Genomic DNA, 18316 nt, shown 5'->3' with positions numbered 1-18316 from the left:
GCTGCAGCAGCGCCGCCATCGTCCTGCTGAGGCCAGAACAGCCAGCGGAGACCACACCGTGACTCAGCAGAGCTCACAAGCCCAGGCACGGTGGCAATGTGCAGTAAACACTCATCATGGAGCACAACACAGAGCATTCACACACACACACACACACACACACACACACACACACACACACACACACACACACACACACACACACACACACACACACACACACACACACACACACACACACACACACACAGCTATAGCACAGAAAGAAAACAGAGATGTACACAAACACACACACAGTCTTTTCCGGTTCACTTCCTCCAGAGGCAACACTTCATGCTCGACTTCCTGCAGTGAAAACACTGAAATGGGAGCATCCTCTTCCAGACATGGTGATACTGATACTAATATCTCTCTCCCTCTGTGTGGTGTGTGTGTGTGTGTGTGTGTGTGTGTGTGTGTGTGTGTGTGTGTGTGTGTGGTAGAGTGAAGTCAGCAGTAACGTTGTAGCTGTGAACGTAGCAGTGCAGTGTGTGAACGTAGTTTATTGGTCAGTGAATAAATGAAACAACTCTTCAAGACCAAAGCCAAGTTACCACATGCTGATAAAAGTGAAGTGAGCCCAGGCTCACTTAAGGTGGACTGACTTAAGGTGGACTCCTGTGAGGGACAAGCTGTTAACTGTTTAACGGATAGCATTAGTTGTCAGTTAAGGGTTCATTATTAACATCCCCACTGTAAGCTGTGTTTGTATCAGGGGAAACACAACCCTGAACGAAAAAACTTTTAATTTGTTACAGTCAGAAAGTGAGGAACATCCGATGAAAATATAACATGTTTTAGAAATGTAATAGTATTATAAAGTACTCATATCGGTACTAGATATCGGCAAGCACACAAATGCAAGTACTTGTACTTGGTCTGAAAAATCCGTGCATCCCTAGTAATACCCTAATACCCGAGTAGGAACAGCTTTTACACTGTGTGTCATAGACCCGTGGAAGTCGACCACCATCTTTCCAACAGAAAGACACTTCTAGATGCTTCTGTATTTTAAGGTAAAATAAGAGCCACTGCTCTGCTCTCTATTGGTTTTGAAACTGAAGGACAAAGCAAACGATTGCCATCATCTTTAAGCTCATCACAGCCCTTCATGAGCTCCTCCCGCCTCGCATCTGCATTCCATGTACTCAGGTCCCTCCTTTCATTTTGGCGTCAATAAATATCAACCATCTTATAAACATATACGACATATCATCTGCCAATGGGTTGTGCCTATTTGACAGAAGTGTGGATGAAAGCGTCTGTAGTTAGGTGGATGTTACAGACTATTCATGTCTTCTTCTAATCTTTGTTTTGATAAAACTATGAGGTCGGACAAAGTCTTTAAGGGCTTTACTCGTGCTAAAGAGTTTGAAGCTCCTGCGCGAGTAATTAACACACACACACACACACACACACACACACACACACACACACACACACACACACACACACACACACACACACACACACACACACACACACACACACAGTCTCTCTTGAGGCCAGAACACCTTGTTTCTACAGTATCTCATCTCGGGGCAACTGAAAGACTGATTTACGTGTCGGTCTATTTTGAGGCAGTCTGTGGAGCAGCCGGCTCTAACCGAGTCCTGGAGGAAGAGGTGCGGCCCGTCAGAGGACCGCCACGGGACGGGCGCTGATGCTCATGAGTCCTGTTTGTCACGGGCAGATAAACAAAAAGAGACACAAAACAAAACACACCGATGCCGTCTCAGCTATCAGAGGGGAAACCGCCACATTCTCACCCAATTTGACAGGTCAGCACTTCTAGGATTCAATACGTTCTGCAAACGCTGCTGCTGCTGCCGCCTTTGGTGTGTTAATATAGTGTTGGTGTCAGAGAACCTGCCTTCCGCCCGTTCTCTTTTCTTGGTGGTCTCTGGGCGCCGTGTGGGAGTGGAACACGGATGCAACGAATCCCCAAACTCACATTGAGGATCGTGTCACGGTTTTGAGTCACTGACTGGATCAGCAGAAAAACTAAACAAAGAAAAGACGGCAAATAATAATAACTTTGAGAGTTTACTTGTGGCCATTTGTCGATGAGTCATATCGGCCGACACAGATCGTTTTTGTTGTTTTATTTTAGCAGCTGAGATTCACGTCTCTGGGCTATTTTTTTTATTTTTTACCACGTCCCAAAAAACTACATTTAAACACAACTACAGTCCGGTACACCACTAGTGTGTAACACCAGGCAATAAGCAGGGTGTGTCGATCCCACGACTTCAAATACCGACCGACCGACAGAGCATCTACAAACAGCAAGCGACAACGCTACGTAGTGTACCTTTAAAGAGCGCACACACACACACACACACACACACACACACACACACACACACACACACACACACACACACACACACACACACACACACACACACACACACACACACACACAGACTAATAGCTGTTCAAACCCGTGAACATACACACACACATTCCCATCATATTAAAATAGAACAGCAGCACTTCAAGGACACTAAAACACTTTGCAGCCGACTCCACATACCTTCAACTCAAGTACCTGACCTGAACTATATATTGACTGCTGTGTGGACTTCTGGACTGAACTGCAGTGTTTAAATAAGCCTCTAACACAGGGGTCACTAATAGAGGGACCCCGACACCGATGTATCTGGACCCGGGACCTACAACAGAGTTTGACGGAGCGTTTCTATTTTAACTGGCGCAGCTTTTCCAGCCTTTACAGTTCAGCAGGAAACACCGACCGATTACATGCATGTGAATCATCTCAGGTGATGCTGCTCGGCCAATCGAATATGTGTATTCCGACAAGTATCGCGGCTTGAGTGACACATAAACAGACGATAGACGGGAAGAGAGGCCGGACAGTGGGAATAGTACGCAGGTCAGAGAAGTTATTTCACACGGCGTTCTACAAAAAGAGAAAAGTGAACAACTTAACCAGAACCTTAACCGATAATTAAAAGGACTCTTAAATGTTCAGTCTCCCCTGGAGCAGTTTCAAACCAGTGTGTCATATGTCCAGAGACCGTGGCGATTATTAAAAGCGGTAATGTGAAGCTCCACTACGAGACGAAGCACAGCTCCTTTAAGCAAACGTACCACTCACATCAGAAATGAAGGCACAGAAAGTCAACCTGAGAGCCCAATATGACCAGACACTCAGTCACTGTGCAGCCATGTGAACAGAGGAGAAGAGAGCGGAAACAAGAGGTTTAATAACCACAGATAAAGTCCCTGCTCACAAATTCATTCTAGAAGATGAGAAGAATATAATATTGTGGCTTTTATGGGTGACATCACTTCACACCTGAATTAACTTTATTATAAAAACATTTAAAAAGCTTTCAGTTATGTTTTTATCTACACCGAAATGAGAGAAGAACATTTATCTATTATTAGAGTCGTCATTATTTATAATTTGTTCAGTTCAATTTTAAATCTGACGATAAATATCGTTGAGATATTATTCAATGGAACTTTCTGTATTTGATCTGGTAATCAGTTCATACACACGCTGCCTGCTTTAATAATTATGGTGCTAAACCACAAGTTAAACGTTATTGTGATGTTGTGGACCTTTGACGAGGACGTCCTCTCTAGCCGTTCCTCGCTGACCACGTTCATTAAGCACCCTGCTCTGTGTTGCCGTAGAGACGCTGGCACAGCACCCGCCAGACGGGATAGAGAGAGACGTCACTCTGTGGGAGACAACCGCCTCCATGGAAGTGGCAGCACAGCTAACGTAGCGACTAAAAACAACTGGACGTGGAGGCGGAGAGACAGCTGACTCAGCATGTGGAGATTGTTTGTTTTTTCTCTCTCTCTCTCTCTCTCTCTCTCTCTCTCTCTCTCTCTCTCTCTCACACTCACACTCACACACTCACACACACAGTGGAAGATGATGGTGTGTTCCCGCCTGATGGAGGTCACAGAGTTGCATTCCTTTACTATAGGAAGGTATTGGAAAACCTTCACATGAATATTGTAATTACGCTTCAATGGGTGACAATGTCTGCTGCTCCACTTCAGGTCTTCCCGTGGAGGAGCACTGCTTCACGGAGCCCAAGTTGGAGAAACAAATCCAAAAGGGTCGTGAACAAAGTGGGTCCTTGTTGTGAGGAAGTGTTGTGACATGAAGGAGTCATGAGGACGGTCTGTGAGATGACTGCGCACTTTTCAGAAATCATAGCGAGCATTGTGTTGAAATGAAGTGATAAACCACCTCAGGTCAACTAATTCATCATTCTGTTCAGAAAGCTGCTTTATTTCTGTTCTGTTACATTTTTATCATCTGATGGATTCAGATATTTAAAAAACATATACATGCTGAGTCACATTGGTATGATTAACCACACATACAAAAAGAATAAAGAGACACATTCACAAGGAAAATAAGTAAAAAAAACTACTGTATTACTGCCACTCAAAAAGCTTTCAAACTAAGAACAACATGTGTTAGTCAGCAAAAGCTTCAGACTATAGACAGCAGACACACAGTGCTTGTGTTGCTGCACCCTGTGGCTCTCTGGGAATAAGAGGCGTGAGAAAAGAACAGGAAGTCAAACTAGGGGTCTTAATAATGAGCATCTCAAAAAGAAGCAGGTGACACGTTTCTTCTGAATCCTCCCACTCGTTACTACGTCTTTCCTAGCGGGGAGGAGCAGCTGCAGCAGGAACAGTAGAGTCCCGCTAGCTCGATCGTCTCTCATCAGCAACTCGTCGTCTCAGATCAATGGGCTCCAGACTGTTAAACACAGACGCCGCCTAACTCCTACCTCCTAACTCCTGTCTCCTGCCTCGGCCCTCCTCTCTCCCTCCTTCTGCTTCATGGATCGTGATTATCTGTGGTCCATGCCTACTCCTCATTATATGAATACTTTCTGTCATATTCATGTAATGTGCTGTAACTTTGTTACGTTATTCATTCTGGTCACATGACATCTATTGCTTCTGTCCATCCTGAGAGGGATCCTCCTCTGTTGCTCTCCTGAAGGCTTCTTCCTTATTTCCCCGTGAAAGGCCTCTCAGTTTTTTGGGCAGTTGTTCCTGATCCGATGTGAGGTCCCGGGACAGGATGTTATGTGTACAGATTGTAAAGCCCTTTGAGGCAAAGTTTAGTTTGTGATTTTGGGCTATACAAAATAAACTGAATTGAATGTGTGTAATTTTAATGGAAACAAGTTGGGATTTCTCTCTCCAAATACATTTCACAGCATAACAACACAGATGCATGACTCACATAATATCGGATTACAACTGCCAGATGATAATTTCCAATGTATACAATGCATACAGCACTTCATTTTACTCTGAACATTGCACATTTGACAAACTCGATCTCTTTAGATGCCAGCTGCTGTGCTAGCTAACAGGCATTTGTGTGCGTGTGCGTGTGTGTGTGTGTGTGTGTGTGTGTGACATAGCATTTCTATGCCACACACACTCTTTTGTCTTGCACAATGCTCACGTTGGAACCATGACAGAGCACATTAGCTGCACAATCCAGTCCGTGGCTTCCTCCTTTGGTTCTGCTGACTCGGCAGAACAAATGGCCAAACTGATAACATGATGCGGGTGTTAGAGCGCCAGTGGGCTGACATGGACAATGACACGGCCACGAGCAGATCAAAGGAAAACCGTTCGGGTGAAAAGACTCCTCAGAATTTAAATTAGAGTGTTGCATTGCTCTGCGCACACCGACTCACAGACGTGTCACTTTCCTTTCACAACAGAAAGATCAACATGTATTATATACAAAACTGGATGGTCTCCGGGGTCGTGTGCAGACAGACAATCATACTGCTTTAAATGATCGCCTTCATTCCAGTCAATGGGTCCACTGAGTACTTCCCTTTGGTTTGATAGTTTTTATTTAATGTATAATCTTATTATGACCCCTTTCCCAGTTCCTCCCCTCCACATCATGCTTCCCTTCTCCCATCATGCTTTGTCCAGTATCAGGGTGTTTTTGTCTGATGTCACTTTTTTATTGCAGCAATAAGAATTAAATGAAAAAGACAGAGCACCTTAATTCATGTCACTGAGGCTGCTGTGTGCCGACGCAGAGGCTCTGGCACAAAAGAAAACAGGTGCAGCATCATCCGGCATCGTGTTGGCCATGGAAATATGTAAAAGCGTACATTCCTGCAAGATAACTTTGCATCTTCTAAAGTGTAATTTTACCGTTTATCTTGGAAGATCCATTGACTTGTGAACAAACCATTGAAGTCTTTGGCATTCGATGAGCCTTCAAAGTCATGAAAGGAAAGTATTTTGCAGCTGAAGCAACAAGGACGCACCGACACCCCGATGTGCAGACTGACTGCACCAGCTTTCAATGTGCAGACCGACTGCACCAACTCTCAATGTGCAGACCGACTCTGCACCAACTCTCAATGTGCAGACCGACTCTGCACCAACTCTCAATGTGCAGACCGACTGCACCAACTCTCAATGTGCAGACCGACTCTGCACCAGCTCTCAATGTGCACGCCTCTCCAGAAAGGACTGCAATCAGAGAACAACTTTGTTCTCTCTGTTGTGTTTGTTGACCCAGACACATTATTGATCCGCTGTGGAGAAACGCTAAAATCACTGAACCACTCAAATCTAATGACGAGTGTCACTGGGCTTGATTTGGTTTACGCGTGTCTACATTCAAGTTACTCCTCATATAGTCTCATGGAAGCATTTACTCCAGTCGGTAGTATGAACTGCCCTCATTGGGAAAGAGTTTGTATCCTTACTACATAGCGTGTACATTAATGCAACATATTTATTGTTCACAAAAGAGATTTTTCTTCAGGGATAATAAGGTGGCAAATTGGATGTGATGAGATTTCCTCTTTGGATTGTACAGTCCAGCCCTAGCTTGTTGCTAATGTTGATAACATGCATCCATTAAGAAGGTGATCTTTTATATTTTTATATAATAAAGTGTTTCACTTCAGTCTAGCAGGTAATAAGCGGATCACAGAGGCGGACTCGTCACCGCTGTGTCAAGAGTTGACCGTCAACTTCCTTGCTCAGGAGAAGAGGAGCCGGCGTCCCCTCAGGCAGGACCGGGCGCTGCTCTACTTGTGATGTAACCCAGTTGCTTCAGGAGAGGCTGCCGCATTGTCTGCGTAAAGGACAAAGCCACGGGAATTGTTGCAGCACAACGTTATACTGTACTCAGAGGAAACAAGCATGACGTGAGGTATAAGAGGAGGGCATTCTGGGAGACTGGGATAAAGAGACTGGAAGACAAGATATATTTCCCAAATAATTATTTACAGCAGGGGGGTGTTTGAGGTAAGGTAGGTTTCCTTCGAGGTCTGTGTGTACCTTGAGCACTGAAGAAAACGTTAAACTCCGTATTCTGACATATGGACATAACGAGTGCTTTAAGCTGGGATAGGCAGCTTAATGTTGGGAAACAATTCCATAATAACCTTTCAACATATTGGACTGAGAGAAACTCTCCTCTTGGCTTTGTTTTCAGGATTTTGACCTGTGCCAGTAGACTTTGGCCTATCAGAGGTCGTGTCAGAGAGACGAGAGTTTCTATTGACAAATGCACATACGTCACTCATCACTTTAGATAGAAGAGGCCTGATTCAATGGGGGTATGTCGTGCAGGAAAAAAGCTGCTATTCCAACATTGTCAGCAACTCCCTCCACTGCAAAGCAACCCAAAAAAGGTTAGACGGACTTATCAAACGGAGAGCTTGACGGCATCGGGGAAGCCTTTCAGAGATGGAGAGAAAATGTTGCTCACGGTTTATCCTCCTGCTCACAGCTGCAGCTAGCTAGCTCACGGCTACCGTTAGCAGAACGCTCAACTATGAGCAACTGTTTGAAGCCCTTTGGCAGGCTAATCGTGTGGCTGGCTGGAGCCTTATGCCGTGTTCACACCAAAACAGTTGCGAATTTTCGCTCCGACTCCTCCAGGACGAGTGTCTGAATGAAGCCGTTTCCAGCGCTCCTTCAGCGGACCAGCAGTTTGATTCAGTAACGGCGGTGATGTCATTGTTGAATGACAATGAAAAACTTAGCGATACTGTTCTGTGATGTTCTCCTGTGGGAAGCTGGTCTAACTGAGGAAGAACGACCTAAATAAAAGTCCTAGTGATTGAATGCATGCGTCTGGGACCTCGCCCTCGGTGTGACCTCACCTGATGTTCTCTGGTGTAAAGCCACGGTGAGAGAAGTAAGACGTGGTTTCCTCCTTATAAAAAGGTGGTATGAGCAAATAGCAAACCCTGGCTTATGAACATGACATTCACACATCATTCTCCCCTTGGGTTGACAGTTAGTAGTGTCAGTCATCTTTACCAGTAAGTACTATTACACACATCACAGGTTAGAGAAACCGGTTCATTCTAATAGTCGGCTCAAACAATCTAAAATCTGCCTTGGCCCAATTAAACCGTTTGCATTTTCAGAGGGTTCAGTTGAAAACAGGTTCAGGACAGGATGCTGCGTTGTGGCCCCTGATAAGATTCATAGGCCCCTCATTCCTCAGACAGACCCATTGGCCATCTCCTCTCTCCATCTGCCAGACAGTTGTGCTCATTAATTAATTACAAATTCAATTTACAGCCACAGCGTCCGGAGGGGACCAAGAGAGGAAGCCCGCTTCACTTTTCAAAGGGAATGCAGATTTATTTACACAAAAATTGCATCTCACACGCACATCACGAAATGGGGGATTGGGACACATGCTAGCTTAACTCATGCTAGCTTAACTAAAAAAAAAGGAGAAATAAATCCTTGAGTTGAGCAGATTAAATAAAAGAGCAGATTATGACGATGAGGTCATTAGGACATGAGGATTTACAGCTGCTGCTGCTGGTGACGATGATGGTGGCCATGGTGGTCAAACACAAAGGAATCCCCTTTTACACAGTGCACTCTAAATATGGCAGGGAGTCAGTGAGGGTGATAACTGAGGAGGTGGGAGGTTTGTCTGAGTTTCAGATGGAGCGGCACCAGAGGAGAAGAGAGAGAAGATGTACAGTATGTGTGTGTTTGGGAAAGAGACAGCAGGTGAAAGGGGCGTGGACATAAAGATGGACGAGGAGCCGGAACAGAGGACAGGATCCAGGTCCTAGGTACTTTAACGCTGGCTATACAAGCCCACAATAACCCTCCAGGTTCGGTCAGACTAAACTCTGGAATAGCTGTACATGTCACGGTTTCCTTTGTTCAGTTTACATCTGATAGGTGTTCGACACATGTATGAAGTGTTGTGTATTATTTCTTCTTTTCTCTTGCATCTGCAGGTAATGTTCAGGAAATAGTGTCTTCTTTAGGTCTACGACACTTGAATGAAACAAATATATAGAATTCACATATCTTATAGTGGGTGTGAGTTAGCTCTGTAGTCGACTTAACCCAAAGCATGCTGGGACAGACTCCAGACCCCACACTTTAAAACGTTCTATATCAATGCGTAGCCTTTGGCAAAGGCTTGAATTACACATTGCCAATAGCATCTTCTCCATAGATTGACTTGACAATAAGATTAAGTCAAAGCTCTGAAGGGAACTCAATTTACGGACACAAAAAATTGGTGACAATTTGACAATAATACTACAACAACTGCAAATATCACAAAAAATGACTAATTCCACCCATTAATCCCACACTGAAAACACACAGAGATATGTCAGAATTAAAGGACTGGGTTTGTTTACCAAATATCATCACGTTAATAAGATGATATGATTTTGAAAACGGTGCTTTCACCAGATTTAAAACACAAGAGAGAATGATCATAGTCAGTACCAAACAATTATCCATCTGACCCAGTCAGTCTAGTTCACCCAAAATGTGTAATACTTGTTCTTGACGATCTAGTTTCCTTTTACAAACAATATTATATAGACTCACAACCAGTCGCACAGAAAATCCCCCACCACACAAAACGCTGCTTCATTCCTAACACACTGCACACACAGAAGTCTCCTGACTTTACAATTCACCCATAAAGCACAACAGACACACACACACACACACACACACACACACACACACACACACACACACACACACACACACACACACACACACACACACACACACACACACACACACACACACACACACACACACACACACACACACACACACACACACACTTTGTGTTCTGTAAATCAGCCAACTGTCATAGCAGAGGCGGGACACACAACACAAGCTCTGCATCATCTTGAAGGCTTTCCTTGAAGCGGACAGCAGAGCGCCGTGCCGCAGCGTTTCATCTGAGCTCTGCACAAAGGTTCACAAGGTCAACCTGGTTTGGGATTCACATTTAACGTGGGGCTGTGACGCGGCTCCAAAGTCTACCCTGGAGCTGGAGCGGCCACAAGCACACTCACTGTAAACACAGATAACCTCTCAAATATGTCACTTGCTCGACTGTCCGTTTTTTAAGAAATTCCACTCTGCATCAGGAGCTGTGTTTCTGTTTCTTTAAGAGAATGTGTCGACTGTCCAAGGTTGAGTGATCCAAAGTATTAACTTGACCTTTGGACAAGGTTACAGAGGCTCATTCACACTGACTTCAGACACACACACACTCCATTCTCAACTCCACAACATCCTGGTGCAGTAAACAAAAGAGCCATGAGAGAGCGACCAACACAGAGACTCTTACAGCCGGGTCACTTTGCAGAGTAAAACCCAGGGGCCTTCAGGAGAGCAGGGTTCTATGCTTTGATCCCAAGGTGCTATGCTCTGATCCTCAGTTTATAAGAAAGAAATAATGAGATACATCTTGCTCTGACAGCAGGGTTCTATGCTCTGATCCCAAGGTTCCATGCTCTGATCCTCAGGTTAATGGTCATTTGGGGGAAAAATGACTTCCAGGGCATACTTTGTCATACTTTACCCAGCTTTGAGGTCACGTTCTCTGGGTACAAGTTGGGGAAATGCCCCTCTCCAACTGCATTGGACTAACATGTCCCACTATCAAAGCACCAGGGACACTTGGGAACTTAACGGTCATTTGGCGGAAGATGACTTCCAGGGCACACATGGTCTAAATGTACCCAGGTTTGGGGTCACGTTCTCTGGGTACATGTTGGGGAAATGACCCTCTCCAACTGCATTGGACAAAGAAGTCCCACTAGCAAAGTACCAAGGACACATGGGAACTTAGCGGTCACCCCAGGACCCAAGCTGGTCAAACTTTATTCAGTGGATCTGAGAAGACTAGCTGTCCGCTGGTGTGCAGGAAGAAGAGAAAAAACACATAATCATGGCTGCTCATTCATTAAGGCTGCCTTGTGCTGCTCCTGCTCTCCCTCCATTAGTCTGCTCAGGTCCACTGCAGTCGATCAATCAATTGAAATATTATTGGATCCATTTGGTCTTTGAGTGCTTTTCAGATCTTTCTTGATTACAGATTGAAGACCACAGACATGAACGTGAGTAAATGGATTGTCCAACGCTACAGATAACTGTACATTTGAACATTTCTGTAGAGATGTCGAGGCCAATGCAGACTTATTTTAACCAGATCCTTTCTTTACTGCGCTCTTCTCATGCTGGTGTTGCACAGCTGCTCTCATGCCTCCACAGTGTCAACATCTTGCAGCTGCCACTAATGAAGATTCATTCTGGAACTTGATGACAGGCCAGAATGAAACTCGGTTAAATATTCGGTTAAATGTCTCTGCAGCCCAGTGTTTTTACCTATTAAAGAAGAAATAAAGGACAAGAGAGCAGTTGAGAGGACGCCTGCTTGATCCTCTTCTGCTTGTCCCAGGTAGCTGTGGTTGTGTACCGAGACTAAAGCCAACCAAAGGTGAGCACAGACGGTCTCTTGGTTTAATTGGCCACTTATCTGCTGACTAGTCTCCTGTTGAGGCATCGAGCCTGCAGGGCAACAGAAACAGCATTTTATGAGTACGACTTCAAAGTGATGTCATCTGCTGCACCCTGGAGCCGCTGAGAGCCACACAGCTAATCACAGTCCAGTCTTAGATGAGGCCGGCTGGACGGTCCTCCCTACAGCCACAGACTACGGCTCTACTGTCTCATCTTCATGCCATCATTTCCCCCGAGAGCAGCTTGTACCGCCGGGATTCAGTTACAAAGCGCCTGCAGTGAGAGCATCACATGCAACTCATCGCTACATCACGACAATTGAGATTTCTTTATATTGAAGAGACACATCTTTGGTCCTCAGGCTGCAGTACATTGCATAACGGATGAGGTCATTGTTGAGATGCACACGGCAAACACTGTGGATCTGAATCCACATAACAGCCATTTGTGCTGGAGGAAGAGAGAAGGAACGACACGATCATAAAAGCAAAATGTAATCAGGGAAAAGCCCTCCCATGGCAGGAAATAAACGGAGGGACCGACCACTCAATGGCTCCCTACGGACAGCACCAGTCCTCTGCCATGAATGTGAGAAAACAGCAGCTTGAACTCATTTCACAAACACTAAAAGCTGAGCTGACAGGAACCCGCAGGAGAAGCTCAGCATGGTGCAGGAGAGGCGGGGCGTGGCGTGATGCTCGCTTAGCTAAGGCACCAGAGAGTGAACACAGGCCTGGTCCTCATAGTTATCAAGCACAGTGGCTAGAAAGGACTAGTGATCGGCACCACAGGAAGCAGCTGCATTGTCCATCTTGTTTTGAGTGCAGACCTCTTTTTGTTCTATGAGTATCATATTGGTGGTCAGCTCGAGCCACTCCACCCAGACGAGTCTACGCGACATGGCCGGTGGCACCGGGTCGTCTGAGCGATCACTTCAAAGGCTCGTCAACCAGGAAACCGGTCCTGCCAGCCTTAATTGAGTCAGTAGACCAGCTCAGCTCTGGGAGAGGAAGGAATGAAATGATGGAAAGGAAGGGTTGACGTGATGGATGGTTACTGACAACGCGCTCTCCTGGAGGAGGGAGAGGTGTGGAAACAAAGTGCAAATCACATCCTCCTGCAAGCATCGGCAGTTCAAAGTGGCACTAAATCTTTCCTTAAAATGCTGCAATGTTGCACAGAAGGGTGTCCTACAAAAGGGGATCTACAAAAGCAACACAGTGAGTCGGTCAGCTCAGCTGTGCTCCTGACAAACACACACACACACACACACACACGCTCTCTCTCTCCCCTCCGTGACAGCGCCACACCTCTGTATTTAGCCGACCGCTACCGGAGGTACTCGGACTAGTTTCGAGTTAACCCGGCAGCTGAAGCCACAGCTGGGCTGCTGACTCGACACACCCCGAGATGGATGGGTCTCACAGACGGAGATCGCTCTGTAAAATGACAACTGCACCAAGAGGTGTCCGTCTATCGCTCGCCTGACACTTTTCATTTGAAATTGCATGTGCATGAATCATTATAGTCGCTCCATTTAGAAACAGTCAGAATGGCCTGGCAACAGCAATCACTGATGTCCACGGCTTCTGCTCCTTTGAGAGGGGCATTTCAAGACATCGCACACAAATAGAGATATTAAATCATTGTTTAATCCTGAACTTAAGTTAAGACTTTGGACCAAATCAGTTGACCAGTTCAAAGAAATAAAAGGGCTTTGTACCTTAAGGCGGGGTTAAAGGAAAATGGACTGATAATGCAGAAGTCCAGGTATTGAGGCGCATCACTGTGGGTCACCAAGTTAAAGATGAAATGCTCCGGTATCATCTTGTAACTAGATGACATCATGACAGCTCAGCTGGAGCAGGTACGGCGTCAGCTGACACACCTGAGACCAGCTAAACAAAAGCACATCAGATAACACATGCTAACATCAAACAAGTACCAAAGTAACCATTTGAAGAACGCAGAGCGGCACTAAAGGTTCCAGCCTGAAACATGAATACAGCATCCTGCAAATGCAAAATGTCTACCCTACTGTGAACATTTTAAAGAGCCTTGGCGGAGCCTTTCGTTGTGTTTTCATAACATCTGAGACACAGCACCAGTGTTTCTGGAGTAACAACCACATTTTTTGACATGGAGCTCCTTCTGCTCCACTGCAAATATAAGTTGGTACACATCCTGTCAGCTAACCAGTCTGTCAGTGTAACACCCTGATGTTTGTTAACTAAACAGAGAAGGTATGTGCAGCAGAGAAAGCACGCTGAAGGACTGAATGGTACACTGGCGTTTAGGCGAGGAGAGTTAAAGACTGTAAAGCTCTCTCTTTAAACAGTTGCTTGGTATTGGAGACATCCGCCTAAAGCACCATTTATGGCGAATGAATCCATCACCCTCTCTTTCTCGCTCCCTCTCCCTCTCTCACTAAATACTTTCCACATTAGTTGCCAAGTGATCAGCTCGGCCTGTGCTGAGGATACTGCCTGTGTTGGGATCACTAACAGCACTGAAAACACAGCTCTGCGATTGAGGAAAAGACCTGCCTGTGGACAGGATGACAGACTGACTCAGCCGAACCTTCACAGGGCTGTCTAGCACCCAGAAAACACAGGTATGTTTTCTCACCGGGCATCTTTGAAGCAGTGCATACAACAGGAAGGATGATTTGATGCATTTCTGACAGATTTTTAAATGATATCAGCTGGCTCAGGCCTTCCAGTATCCTGATTTTAACCGGGCCGGATCAGCCTCCCTTGCCCAGTTTCCTTAAATCCTCCCTAGCCTGTCATCACCATGTCTCTCAGGCATGTGCCAGATGTCTGGGAGCAGAAATGCAGCAGTGCAACACAGCCTTCAGGGTCATTTGAAGCACGTCAAAACGTCCATGCAAATGACGACAGAGAGACGTCAGCTCCTTGCTGAGCGGCGGTACGTTGGGCTTTGTTCAGCCAGATATCAGACGTCCAGTCAACAATGTGCTCCAACAGTTGTGGCAGAGAACGCAACCTGTGGCTGGGAACTGGAGGAACCGCTGATGTAAACACAATTCAGGGTGAGATTTTGCCCTCGATCAAACTCCAAAATGAAGCACAATCAACCACAGAAGAAGAATGTTGGCCAGCTCTATGGTGAGCGGAAACGCACATGCTTTGTGCCTTTGCTCGCCTGAGAACAGTTTTGCTTTACAGCCCAGCAAACAGTCAGAATCCCTCCTTAAAACAAACTAGAAAAGGCTATTATGTGGCTGTACAATAATATGGAAGTGCAATCTCAACACCGAATAAAAACAGAGAATTCCACAACGAGCAGCATGGGTTGTTTTTCAAGTTGCTCTATTTGATTTAAATTGTTTCCTCCATACTCAGGCCATTGATAACATTTCACACTATCATTAATATTCTCTGCTACTCTACTTCTCTCTTGATTTATTCCTCAATAAACATTGTAAACATGAGTTTGTTTCAATCTCTAGTTTCAAGTCTTCCTCAATACAGCCTGACGTTCATTTAGTTATGGTCCTTTAGGAGTAGTGCGCTTTCACTTCATAAAAGTTCATTGGAACATTTTGATCGCTTAAAAGATCATATTGAGTGTTCGGTTGTACTTAGCTCCACCCTCTCGAATCACTTCGGGTAGCCAAAGAACCAAAATGGCTACGGCTAAAAGTCAAGATGGTCGAACTTGAGGCTTCAAACCACCAACCAATGGGTGATGTCCCGGTGACGACGTCCTCTACTCATATACAGCCAATAGCTGTGAGTGATGCATTGAAGCCCTGGTGAGTTTTAAGTGGAGTGATCAGTGCGCCGGACTGCATGTTTAAAAAATAGCTTTTTAAAGGCTACAATGCTCATTGTGTAACTTAGGAGGTGATTTGGTGTTGTGTGCTCTGATTAATGCAGATGTGATGCAGTGATGTCCTTTTGTCTAAAGCAGAATACAAATGGGAATCCAAAACATTGGTTACAGTAAAAGCCCCAACCAGTGTGGGTGCAGGTGTGTGAAAACAACTTGAAACTGTCCCGTAATCCTCATTGTTTACCTTGAAGTTGCTGCAGTTGACCCAGGAGCTGGCGATGCCGTCGACCATCTTGTCCAGCGCCGTCTGGTCCTGCTCCAGGTCGTGGGACTTCTCCTTGTCCAAGATGTAATCAATGATCTCCTGCCCCACCTGCAGCCGGCGGCCCATGTCCTTCTGCAGGACCTGGGTCAGGCAGCTCTCCATGCTGGGCTCCATCATGCTGGCCTCTAATAAGCGAGCCCTCTGGCTTCCTCAGTCTGCTGGCTGAGTGGCTGACTGGCTGCTAGCAAGCCTCCACTGCTCAGAGCAGCGAGAACGACAGATAAACAAAAGGAGCCCCAGTCAATGTGTTTATCTGGGTGACCCGGAAAAGGAGAAGAAAAAAAGAAAGGAGGCAAGTGTACACAGTCTGATTATATTTTTAACCGCTCTGTGTGCCAAGTGCTAGCTAGCTAGCGAGCTTGTGGCCGTGCCCTAGAGATGGATGGGGAAGCCTGGGGAATGGCGGCAATGCAGCATGTGTGTGTCTGTGCAGCAGCTGAGGAAAGTTTACTACTCCCGCCCACTTGGGATTTTTCCCCCCTCTTCTTCTCTTAAAGGAGTCTGGGCCAAACCGCTACAGCATGGGTAGAAGAGGTGGTTTTGGAGACCAGCGTGCAGGGCGGCAAACAGAGATGGATGGAGTAGCTTAGAGCGCCATGTTTTGTCCCGGGATCTGCCCTGGAGAGCCCTGAGGGAGCAGAGAGGACAGCAGTCAATTCATTATCAGCCTCCTCATTGATGATTCCTCCACAACTCATCACTCACAATGCATCTGACAGTCAGAAGAGAAGGTTTACCTAATAACAAACGGACTCAGTGTTGTACAATATGTACATTATATTGCTCCTCTTGTCTACAAAGTAAATCATGATGCCACGGCATTAAATGATACTTTCGTTTTATTTCCATTATGGATTCATCTGGCCATTATTTGTGTGGTCTTCAGATCACTTGTTTCAAAATCCAAAGATATTTAGTTCCCAATCACATAAAACACAGACGATCAGCAAATCCTCGTATCTAAAAAGCAGAAACCAGATTCATTTCTGGCATTTTTGCTTGACAAATGGTTTAAATCATGAATAAATTGATAAATCGAGATAGAATATATTGATAGACAATCAATTCATTGACTTATTGATGAGAGCAGATCTCAGCAGTCAGGTCCAAAGACTGTGTAAGTGCGTCCCCAGTGCTTTAATCCAGAGTAGAGCGTTGATAAGAGAACAGTGCCGACCCACACAGCAGCAGCCAGTGATGACAAGCTACAGCCAGTGTAGCTTAAAACAAAATACTAGATCTACTCTCAAGAACAGGCTATAAGTAAACCTTCAACAGGTGAATCGAGGCTCTGAATGACCCCCCTGCTTTAACATCCTCTGTCAACAATATGTGGTTGAAGCATTAAATCATGCAAGACCTTTCCTTGTTTTTAGTTAATAAATGTGCAAAATAGTTTTTTTATTTGTTTATTTAGCCGGGACAACACGATCAACATGGTTGCTAATGGTGTAGCGATGCATCCGAGGAAACAGGGCGTCTAGGTGAAGACAGTGTGCAGCCCCTGTCTCTGGTGAGGCGTTTGAATTCCAGTTAACACATCTAGACAACTTTAACAGACCCGTTGGTTCTGCTGCATGAAGGCCTGGGTTCAGTCCGTTATGTGCACGTGCACGTGCACTCTTTATTCTAAAAAAACAAAGGGTGAGGTGTGTGGATGTTTTGTCTTGGGTTTGTTTCTCTCTTGTATGTGTCCTATTGTGTTTATTAACATATAGAAAATAGCCATATACATTGCTACATTATTAATTTAACAGATTTCAAATATACATATAAAAATAAATAAACAGTTTAACAATAAGCGGATACAAACATACAGGATTATGTGTATAGGCATGCATCAACATGTATGTATTGATATTTTGTCTGTGTGTGTGTGTGTGTGTGTGTGTGTGTGTGTGTGTGTGTGTGTGTGTGTGTGTGGAGATGTTGAGGAGACTGCACTTGACAGAGTGTAATAGATTGATGTAATAACGCATGAGGTCTATAATCATGAAGCTCTTTGATCCGTTAGCAGTAGTTGTCATAACCTCGTTATAACACAGTTATACATGAGGTAATAACGTTCTCTGTGTTGCATTAACAGCAGACCTACTCTACTCTCACCTGTGACAACATTTGCTCGGTGTCGATCTTGTCTCACTCAAACACGCAGGCGCGCGCATGCACGCGCGCACACACACACACACACCTGCTTTTTTTTTTCTTTTCTTTTTTCAGCATTAGCTGAGCTCGCTAGCATAGAGCTGACCATCACTGCTAGCTTTGCCTCTGACAGCTAGCGAGAGCTGTCCCTCCATGTCCCCTCGCGGCCATGAC

The 18316-nt window shown here is 45.2% G+C and overlaps 1 protein-coding gene across 1 annotated transcript in view; it reads right to left on the bottom strand.

The window, feature by feature from the left end:
• clasp1a (cytoplasmic linker associated protein 1a) overlaps positions 1-16111 on the bottom strand; it is a gene marked incomplete at its 5' end in the record, with an annotated part of 68538 nt that extends 52427 nt beyond the window's left edge. Inside the window, one exon of the mRNA XM_079230828.1 lies at positions 15917-16111. Within this exon, the coding sequence (XP_079086954.1) occupies positions 15917-16111 (195 nt within the window). The remainder of the gene's footprint in view (positions 1-15916) is intronic.
• Positions 16112-18316: the final 2205 nt, after the last annotated feature.

This window comes from Taurulus bubalis, assembly GCF_910589615.1.
Source record: "Taurulus bubalis genome assembly, chromosome: 15".
NCBI classification, from domain to species: Eukaryota; Metazoa; Chordata; class Actinopteri; order Perciformes; family Cottidae; genus Taurulus; species Taurulus bubalis.
This window is presented reverse-complemented; position numbering and strand designations above follow the sequence as displayed.